This window comes from Watersipora subatra, chromosome 10 (genome assembly GCF_963576615.1).
Source record: "Watersipora subatra chromosome 10, tzWatSuba1.1, whole genome shotgun sequence".
Taxonomy (NCBI): domain Eukaryota; kingdom Metazoa; phylum Bryozoa; class Gymnolaemata; order Cheilostomatida; family Watersiporidae; genus Watersipora; species Watersipora subatra.
Genome location: NC_088717.1, coordinates 7,846,280 through 7,856,751, shown reverse-complemented (window position 1 = coordinate 7,856,751; position 10,472 = coordinate 7,846,280). Strand labels below are relative to the sequence as shown.

Below are 10,472 nucleotides of genomic sequence, written 5' to 3'. Positions count from 1 at the left end.
TAGGAGTATAGTACTGCTAGGAGTAGAGCAATACTAGGAGTGTAGTACTGCTAGGAGTATAGTACTACTAGGAGTATAGTACTACTAGGAGTATTGTACTACTAAGAGTATAGCAGTACTAGGAGTATAGTACTACTAGGAGTATAGTACTACTAGGAATATAGCAATACTAGGAATATAGCAATACTAGGAGTGTAGTACTACTAGGAGTATAGTACTGCTAGGAGTATAGTACTACTAGGAGTGTAGTACTACTAGGGGTATAGTACTACTAGGGGTATAGTACTACTAGGGGTATAGTACTACTTGGAGTATAGTACTACTAGGAGTAGAGTACTACTAGGAGTATAGTACTACTAGGAGTATAGTACTGCTAGGAGTATAGTATTACTAGGAGTATAGTACTACTAGGAGTCTAATACTACTAGGGGTATAGTACTACTAGGAGTATAGCAATACTAGGAGTGTAGTACTACTAGGAGTATAGTACTGCTAGGAGTATAGTACTACTAGGAGTATAGTATGGCCAGAAGTATGATAAGAGTTAAAATATTGATTATCGGTTGATCTGATGACTTGAAGTTGAACAATAAAAGAGTGACCAAGATTTCAGTGCAAGTTTACATGCTGGCTGACATGGACCCTGCAACTCGTTTATGAAATAAATTTCTATCTAAAGATTAGACAAGTGAAAAACGTTTTAACCCAGATTTGTTGAAGCTGGTCGCAGAGAAGTTGCCTTTGCCTCACTTTGACCTTGTGTAATCTAATTACTGTTGTTAAATTAAACAGTTTATACATGTCATCATCGGACTGTATATAATTACTTGCGCGTTACACAGCTTTGTGTTGATTTGCTGACTAGCTGACACTGCCGTGCTGACTCGACTGAGATGCTTGTCTCATATCCTGCCTCAACTAGAATCAGGATTTTCTTTATCCCCTACGTTCCCCTCATGCCAATGTTATTTCTACTGGAGAGTCTTTTGGCAAATGTGTGTTGTGCAGAATAACTGCCATAGACTTGTATATAATTAGTGGCTCTCATCAACTGCCTAGGACACATCGTACTTTTTGCTGCTTGTGTAAACTGCTGCCGCTCAGCCACATCCTTGCCGCGTGCTTATCTGCTTGAGCAAGATATTTAAAGGTACGATCTATGAGTGGGTAGCTTTCTCAGTTTATGAGTGACGCTGATATCTTTTCTGTTTTTTTATATTGGTCAATGGCCATTACACTCTAAAAACCATAATTCGGCTGGAGATATTTTCATGTCTTCGATTTCCAATGATTTTTTCTCAAACTCTAGTATGGATTTTTCTTATTGGGTTTAAACCTTTTTGTAAAAACCTTTTTGGTAATATAGAGAGTGGTTGATGTCAAGTCGTGCTTATGAAGCATTCATGTCACTGTCCACATCGTCAGTCGACCATCGCTGTTTGTCATAGTCTAAGAATGTTTTTCTCGGCTGACTTGCGCAACGAGAGTTTGTGTTTAAGCGTTTGGGATTTCTAGTTTATAAGGAAAGCTTTCTTAGGTCAAACGATTGATTTGTTTGACAGAATAAAGCAGATTTTAATGACAAGGTGTGTTTTATGTTTAAAACTAGCCTGCGTGTATACGCTCCTGGTTTTAAATCTCAAGTTTCTCCCATACTTCCTGTCATTGTTATGATAATGTAGGCGAACTGTACTAGGATTTTTAGTTGAGAGGCCTTTTGTTTTTTATGTAAGAAATTAAATAAAATTTTTCGTTTGTTGGGATATTGGAGACTTGCCTCAACAACTTTAGATAATCGATTTTGCTTACACAGAGAATGAGGGTTGCTGTTACAAACACTTGAAATGTTACGGAGTATTGCACTTGAGGTATTTTCATGTATTTGTTGTCAGTTCTTTATTCAAAATTTCCCCTTATGCGTTGTTCAAGTTTGTTATCAAGATGCCATCATTTCTTTTATCTACCCAGTGCCATTGTCAAAATGTTAAAAAGGTTTTAACATTGCATTCCAGTCTTTCAAAGTTTTTGTACTCTTCAAGCCATCTTGAATGTATTTAGAGCGGATAAAACATGTCTGGTATATTATTCTGCACTTGCCTGAAACACGGCCTGCCTGCTTGTCCTTCACCAACTAGAGGTCATTGCAGAAGCCATTTCATGCGTTTGCTTGTCTGAACCGATGAAATTGCCGTTTACCTGTACTAATTGATATTAAAAAGGCCAGTTTAGTAGGGCACTCGCTGCAGGTGTCATCGGTGGCTGTCTCGTGTCCTCTCAGCCTCTTTGTTTACACAGCCAGCTCTGAGTACTGGAAACCGATCTTCTGACAGATACTTTATAGTCCAAACAATATCAAATAGACTGTCAATGTAACTGTCTCGTCTCTCTTGGCTTGTCGCTGCCAGCGATCTATTACGTCAGCAATTGCCTTTTATGATTAGTCCTAGTTGGTATCATGTCAAGTAGCTGCCAGAGATTTCTATAGTTTCTATTTATTTTGCATTTGAAATATAATTGGCAGGTTATTAGTTTTTGAATAAATCAAAACTTGGCTATTTTTAGGGACAAAAAATGCTTTGAATGGTTTATTTTTGTACTGCATGAATCCTACCATTTCTATGATTTTCCAGTACTTTGTCGACATACTTGGAAATATTCGTCAAATGACCTCCAACAAATAAGCAATTTTAATCATTTCAAGTCACAAACAACACTTTAATTCACGCCAATTGTCGCTGTGTATTTTTTTCATCTAAATATATTAACCATCTGCTAACCAGGGCCCAGCAGCATGACTAGCTATCTTACTGCGCACTTGGCTCCTCATTACGCCTCCTTTTTTCACTGCTCTGTACTGTTTTTGATGAAATAAAACAAACTTTTCGTTTAACCATTATTATTGCCATAGTAAGCAGTTTCCTTTTTACTAAAGGTCATTTGCAATCCGATGTTTTTTTCTAACAGACTGGTTGTAGGGTCTTCAACAACTATGTAATTGTCTATAAACAGTTCCTAGCTGGCTCATGGTAGGTTTTAAATACATTCTGGTCTTATTGTTATATTTTCCAACTTAATCGGCGCCTGCATGTGTAATAGTAATTTATGCCTTCCTATTTGCAACAGTTGTGATATTTTACTGTATCAACACTACCATGTCTGATAACGTGTGTAATTTAGTTGGAAATACCTTGACATAGCATTGCAGGTACACCTTGTCACCATTCAGACACTTGCTACAGATTGTTATACTGCGAGTCATTCTAATAAAATTATCACACTCTATATCAGCACCAAACACAAAGCACTAGACTTCTCAGCACCATTGTCATAAAATTTGTAACCTTTCCTATGGCAGCAAGAGGGTTAATTAACTTTTATTGCAATTATTCACAAAATGGTAATGTTGGTCCTTTAGTGACCTCTTTTCGTTCATTGGGCTTGCATGGTGACATCGTAGCCTCTAGATGCTGAAATTGTTTAAAATGGAATTGCTATATCGAGTATTGCGTCCACTGCACATTACGTGCTGTTCTTTGTGTATATACATGGCATAAACTGAGCCCAAGAAAAGTTATCACCTTTCCTTCAAGAATCTTACGGTATGATCAGCCCTATTAGAGAGTTTAGTAAAATAGAGTCCATACTTAATAATGATAGTAGGGAAACAAAGCGAAACTTTGTAGCCAAGTTTTCTCAGATAGGATCTGATGAGTAAACAACACCCCTAAAATGTCTCGGGCCAAGGCTTCCAAGTGTTGAAGAATTTAGTAAAATAAGGTCCATATTTCATATGGAAAGCCTTTGACATACTCTTTAATTATCTTAAACTCCTGCAAGTTCTTTATTTAAATTTATTTTCCATTTCTCTCATTGCTTTATAGCAATATCATCGCATATGCTCAGGTCTCAGTTCTTGCGTCTACTACTACAGGTGTTATGTCTATTAGTACGGGTGTTACTTCTACTAGTACGGGTGTTACTTCTACTAGTATGGGTGTTACGTCTACTAGTACGGGTGTTACTTCTACTAGCACGGGTGTTACTTTTACTTGTACCGGTGTTACGTCTACTAGTACATGTGTTACATCTACTAGTACGGGTGTTACTTCTACTAGCACGGGTGTTACTTTTACTAGTACGGGTGTTACTTCTACTAGTACGGGTGTTACGTCTACTAGTACGGGCGTTACTTCTACTAGTACGGGTGTTGCGTCTACTAGTACGGGTGTTGCGTCTACTAGTACGGGTGTTACGTCTACTAGTACGGGTGTTGCGTCTACTAGTACGGGTGTTACTTCTACTACTACGGGTGTTACTTCTACTACTACTACGGGTGTTACGTCTACTAGTACGGGTGTTACTTCTACTAGTACGGGTGTTGCATCTACTAGCACGAGTGTTACGTCTACTAGTACGGGTGTTGCGTCTACTAGTACGGGTGTTGCGTCTACTAGTACGGGTGTTGCGCTGAAGATGAAAACAAAGCTATTCTTATATGGATTCCTGTTTTGTTCAAGATTTCGTCAATTAGAACTTTATGTTAGGGCAAGTCTATATAGTAGCTATGTTTAAATTTATTTAAATTATTATTTGTTATATATGAAATTTTTATCTAACAAGCTTATTACCTTAGTGTATTGTACATAATCGTTTTTTCCAAGTAGATAACCAACTATAGCTCATCTTGAAAAAGGCTGTATATTGCAGCTATGAATACAAAGTCCACTAGTTAAAAACAGCTTACAAGGTAGTTTTACAACCTGGTAAAGCAAAAAAGGCTGTAAATGATGATGAATGTATGAACATTGTACGGCAACCTAAAGATTTAGGCAATAGCTGATTTCTGTAAGTTCTAATTGTTGTATTTTCCTTGCGTCTTTTCTTTCCGATATGTTAACCTTACTAATGAATTCCAATGGTCGACCAGTTTGCACCCAGATATATATCCAGTTGAGATCAAGCTGGAAGTTATTTGTATCTGCATGCTGGCTTGTGTGCAGCGCTATATGATTTGCTATAGACATCAACAAAACTTACATAGTATATAATTTCAGCATTATGTTACCCGTGAGATTCACTCTAGTGCAAAAATTAAAATAAAATTAAATAAAAAAATTTTGTAACCAATCTAACTTGGGTTCCATCAATTTGTTGCCCTCAGAATCATAAATGACAGCACCCTATCTGTTGAGCAGTATTTGCAAAACTGCAATGTTATCTTTTTCTACATTCTGGTTTATATTAAAACTAAATTTAAATTTACTTTCCTGTTTCTACCCGCTTTACAGTGATACATTCAAACGCTGCCAACTATGCACTTTCACTACTTGCTATGTAATAGCTCATATGAGCATATTTAGCAAGAATAATCTTTTCCATTTTGAGCAATTAAAATAGGTTTTGCATGATTCATTGTTGTTTATAATGTCTAGAAAAATTTGATAAAGAACAAGTTCAAAATTGAATAGCAAAAAACTTTGCTGACGTTCAAAATATTGTAGCGGTAACACGGAGAGGCGCAGTTTAATAGACAGTGATTTTTGATAAATTTAATTTGTGGAAACCTTTGCAAAAAAATTTGCATAAACTTGAATCTTAAAATGTTCTGTTTTACAAAATGATGCAGTAATAACACTCGACAGATTCCAGAAAACACTTTAGCTAGCTGAGTTGATAGTCAGCACTTTCGTTGGTGACAATATTGCTACCGATTAGAATAAAGCTGATGGGCAATGTGGAATTGTACCACTGACCTTATCGAGGTGGCCATTGCAGTTTGAAATGATTAAGAGTGGTTGATAGTTATTTATATATGCCGCTTGCCAGTAATCATGTAAATAGAGGGTAGCAGGAAACCCCATACACGCCGCAGCACTTCATCATGAAATAAACTTGGCATATTCATGATAAATTGAGTAAGCTAGGCGCCGACTATAAACCTCCCTCTTTGGAGTTGTGTTCTTATAATGCAAGCACTTTTTTATTGTAAGGTCATGCCCTTATAATACCTCCTTCCCACAATGCATCTTAGCATTGTAATACCTAGTGTGGCTAGCTACTAGTGCGCCGATTAGCTGCTATTTTTTGTGCTCTCTGCTTCAATGTTTTATGATAGGCGCTCGCTAGCATACATAAGTTAAGCTCTGATAAGTCATTTTACTCACGAGTCTGCTGCCAGAACCACAAGCCAGCTAGTCTTGACCGAAGATAAACCTGCAATATACATGTGCTGACATTCGTAGAGCGCATAGTTCACCTCGACTACTCCTTCCTATTACGTGTTATCAACAGAGTTTACACATAGCTGTATGAATGGTGAGGTGAGTGAACACGATTACATAATATGCTATTATATAACTGCCGTGGGGTTGATAACCTAGGAGGCAGTCATTGATGCCTTTAACCTCGCTGATCCTTTTGAATTTACATGTAGCGAGAGGTTTTTATAAATGAGCTATGAGGGAATCATGCAGTAGCTATGTGTAGGCTTTAGATAAAATGGTAGCACGTGTTGTGATATTTTACTGTATCAATACTACCGCGTCTGATAACAATGTGTAATTTAGTTGGAAATACCTTGACACAGCTTGGCGGGTACCCATTGTCACCATTCAGACACTTGCTATGGAGTGCAACACGGCCTTGAAGCTTAGCACTTTCTATTTCTATGGCAGAGTGAGTGTCTGCAGTGTCATTCTGCTCTGGATGTTGTAGGAGAGATTGCGCCGTAGGCTTAATTTGCTTTGTTCATTCAAGGTCTAACAAGTTCTGCGTTCGTTTGGCGTTTGCATTCCAGTGTTTTTTCAAACTATTTACTTTTTCCCTCTAGTTGAAAAGAGAAGAAAGTCGAATGGGAAATGTAATTTCTGTAGATTGTTTGTACTTCTTTGTGTGCATTTTGTATGTGAAGGTTTTTTGAACCTCTAGTCACGACTTGAAGTAATGAAAGGCTCCTTTGTGTTCAGGTGAATAGCAGTCAGTAGTCAAAGAGTTGGTTAATGGACGTGTTTAACTATAGTCAACACCGCGTTTGTCCCAGTGAACTATTTCTCTATAGCCAGCTCTGTTAATCCTCTTAAGATTACTACTCTGGTCAACATCCAGCGCGGCCCTGATGAGTGCTTGTTAATTAACAATTTCCAAATACTAGCTAGTGCATTTTTGAATCTAGAATCTCCCGAGTTATGTTTAAACAGCCGTCACGATGAAATTGAAGCTCGGTGTGATGGCCAACACTCTAGCCTAACATCGAAGGTGTGACGAATTCTCGCCGACGTAGACTCAGATGAGGTAGTACTGATGAAATAATCTCAACCTATGATTGATGGTAGCATTTGGAGAGTTGGTCTTTTGATTTGTGAAACATCTGAGGCACTTGGCATTTGGTTTGACAGTTGGAAAGCGTCGTCCTTTCTATTTAATCAACAAGCTATTGCTGCCAAGGTACCTTGACAATTGATCACCAAATAATAGTATTGAGAAAGTGAGTGTGGTCTATAGCCCATATCTAGTGATGATTTATGAGGAGAGATTGAAACTAGGGCAGGAAGCAAGACTTGTTACTACCTGATAGACAAAGCACCAAAAAGAGTCTTTGAGATGCGACACGACCAAAAATTATCTTTGAGATATGACACAGGGCGCAAAAGAATCTTAGAGATGTGACACTGAACTAAAAAGAATCTACGAGATGTGATCCAGGCTAAAAAAATCTATTACGTGTGACGCCAGGCCAAAAAATATATTACATGTGACACAGGACCAAAAAAGAGTTTATGAGCTGTGACACAGGGCCAAACCAAATCTATGAGATGGGTCGTCTCGTCGCTGTCCCATTTTCATTGCTATAAAAATATCGATAGCATCTATTTGCACAATGAACGTGTATTTCATGGTAGGCGCAAGTCAGCCATGGTTAATTGCGTTTCTCTCATGCGCCTTTTATCTGCTTTCACATCAGCATTGAGTATGTCTCGCGGCTGAATAGAGGGTTTGTAAGGCAGCTAGAGAGAGGCAGTAGAGCAGAAAGTGGCCATTGAAACAAGACTGCTGAATAGAATATAAGCTATTCTTGTTTTTATCTCATCCACCTTACTTAGGCCATGGGGTGAGCGACTTCTTTAGGGTAAAGTCTATGTCGGTGACTGGCTCCTGGTTGTGGCAATTTGACTGTCAAGTAATTAGAGTGAGGAGGAAGTCTTGTTCTAGTCTTGGAAACAATTAGGCTCTATGTAATGGCTTGTACTGGATGATGGCTGTACCTATGATGATGGGCTGGAGATCCTCGAGGAGCTAAAAAGTTTCCTCTAGGGCATCATGACTATTCAAAGCCGAGTTAACTGTTGCGATTTTACAGAGAAATAGGGAAAGGAAATATGCAATGCTGTCAAATGCTGACAGCAAGTTTGGCAGTAAGGTCATGCCTCTTTACCAGTAATTCTAAAGATTTGATGTTTTGGTTTCTCTCACTAGCCATAGCTGTTACATAATTTTTTAGTTGCTTTCACTGTTTCAATTCAATATTATGTATAAAATGTAAAATTAAATTCATACTCTATTTCCAGATCTGTATAAACACTGCAGTTTGCTTCTAGAATCTTTTACTGTTTCAAGGTAATGTTCATTTTATCCACCCCTGAAAAAAAGCTTAGTCGATTGCTGGTGTATTCAGTAGCTGACCCTGATGACTGCCATTGACTTTATAAATATTTGTCAGGTAGTCGCTGTATATATAGCATTACTGGAATAACAATCATTCTTGCGAGATGCCCTACTCGTGTTATTTTACGGGCTTAACCTCTCCCTCGACACGCGAAACTGTCCATGCCTATGGCTCCTTGCTGTATCCTATTGCATCATTGTCTAGCCGTAACGCTGACTCGGGGCTTCCTCATGGACATTGGCAGACATATTTCCATCATCGTTACGACGATTACGCCGGCGTTACGACTTTTAGCTAAACATCCAGTTTAACAACTGTAGTTACCTAATATTTGTAGGAGGTTCTTTAGATTGGTGCAGACTGTCGCATAATTCGCCAAGGTAAATGTTGGAAAAGTCTCAGCGTGGAACGTCCTCGCTCTGCTTCTTAGTGTCGTTAGTTTTCGACTAGACAATTGGTTGAAAAATGGAAAGGCTCGACAACAATTCTTTGGCTCAGTGTTACGGTTCAAGCTTGTTTCTTTTACACGAAAGCCTTTTTTAAAACCTAATGTCGATAGCATGCGTCGCAAGGCTGAAGCCTGAATTGTTCCAAGACCGAATTAACAGTTTAATGGTACAAGCTATATTGTAGTTTAAAAGTGCTCAGAATAGAAACATAGTAATTTATGTAGTCTAGCTAACTCATAACGTAGTTTTTTATAGCTAGGTTTTAGAAAATGTTACAAAGATGGTGATTGAATTCCTTCATATGTTCGTTACAAATATTTTCAATATTTCTGCAACTTGTATCTTTATATATTTTTTCAGATTTTGCAGGTTAATTTCTATCACATTGTGTGTTGTGATTCTTAAACCTCAAAATACATTTGTAGTTCATTTTAATAACATCCTAAACTAGTACTAGTTCCATGTTTTAATTTCTTCCTTTGTTGAAATAGTTTATTCAATTTATGGCAACATTTTAAAAAACTAAGTTTTATTGTAAAAAATAGTAAGTCGTTCATTAATTTTAGATTGCTCATAAGTAGCATCTTGTAGTCAGGGACTTGGCTATATGGTCTATAAAAAATATGAATATGGACCGTGAAAACCGAGCAAATAATAAGTCTTGTGCAATTCCTCACGAAACCAAAATATCCATAATTGTGTTCAGGAAGATGTAGGCGCTTATATTTGCTTGCTGCTCCAGTGCAGACTTATCCTCGAGAGTTGTGTCGTCTGAAGAAGGCAGTAGGTACTACCACTCTATAGTTGTACAACGAATAGCTTGTGTTTCCCTTGCTTAAACTGAAATTATAGATGAATTTTAATAGATTTTCTCAGAAAGTATCAATATTTTTTTATTATTTGCGATTGTTTTTGATGTTTGAGGTGATCTGACTGCCAGGATGTTTATAGATTAAAATCGATAAAACTTCACGGTTAAAATGCTCAGAAAAAAAATGTACGAAATGATGTCACTAGTTGTTATCGTCGCAATAGTCGATATGGGCTATTTCGCTCGAGTTGCAGCTTTACGCGTTTCTATTCTGTTGGTCTTTTTACAACTATAGACGTCATAATCGCACTTTCGCTTGATTTGAGCGTTTTAACTGTGTGAAGTTGCCGATTTTAATTTATAAACATCCTGGCAGTCAAATAACTTCAAACATCTAAAACAATCGCAAATGATAGAAAAATATCGATACTTTCTGATAAAATGTACTAAAATTTTGTTTAAGTTCATTTTTAACAGTAATTACATCCATCTCACGCATCAACTTGGCTCATCTCATATTGTTTGTTGCTGTTTCTATCTAATACTCTGG

The 10,472-nt window shown here is 37.5% G+C and overlaps 1 protein-coding gene across 7 annotated transcripts in view; it reads left to right on the top strand.

The window, feature by feature from the left end:
* Positions 1-1,015: 1,015 nt before the first annotated feature.
* LOC137405558 (muscleblind-like protein 3) overlaps positions 1,016-10,472 on the top strand; it is a 36,901-nt gene continuing 27,444 nt past the window's right edge. For 6 of the 7 annotated variants that reach the window (XR_010979779.1, XR_010979778.1, XM_068091847.1 and 3 more), the window contains exon 1: positions 6,057-6,320. Coding sequence is in view for 4 of the 7 variants with exons in the window: in XM_068091847.1 (XP_067947948.1) it covers positions 6,313-6,320 (8 nt within the window). In the remaining 3 variants the exon portion in view is untranslated. Of the gene's footprint in view, positions 1,151-6,056; positions 6,321-10,472 lie in introns of those variants that run through there. The other variant, XM_068091848.1, reaches the window with a different exon arrangement.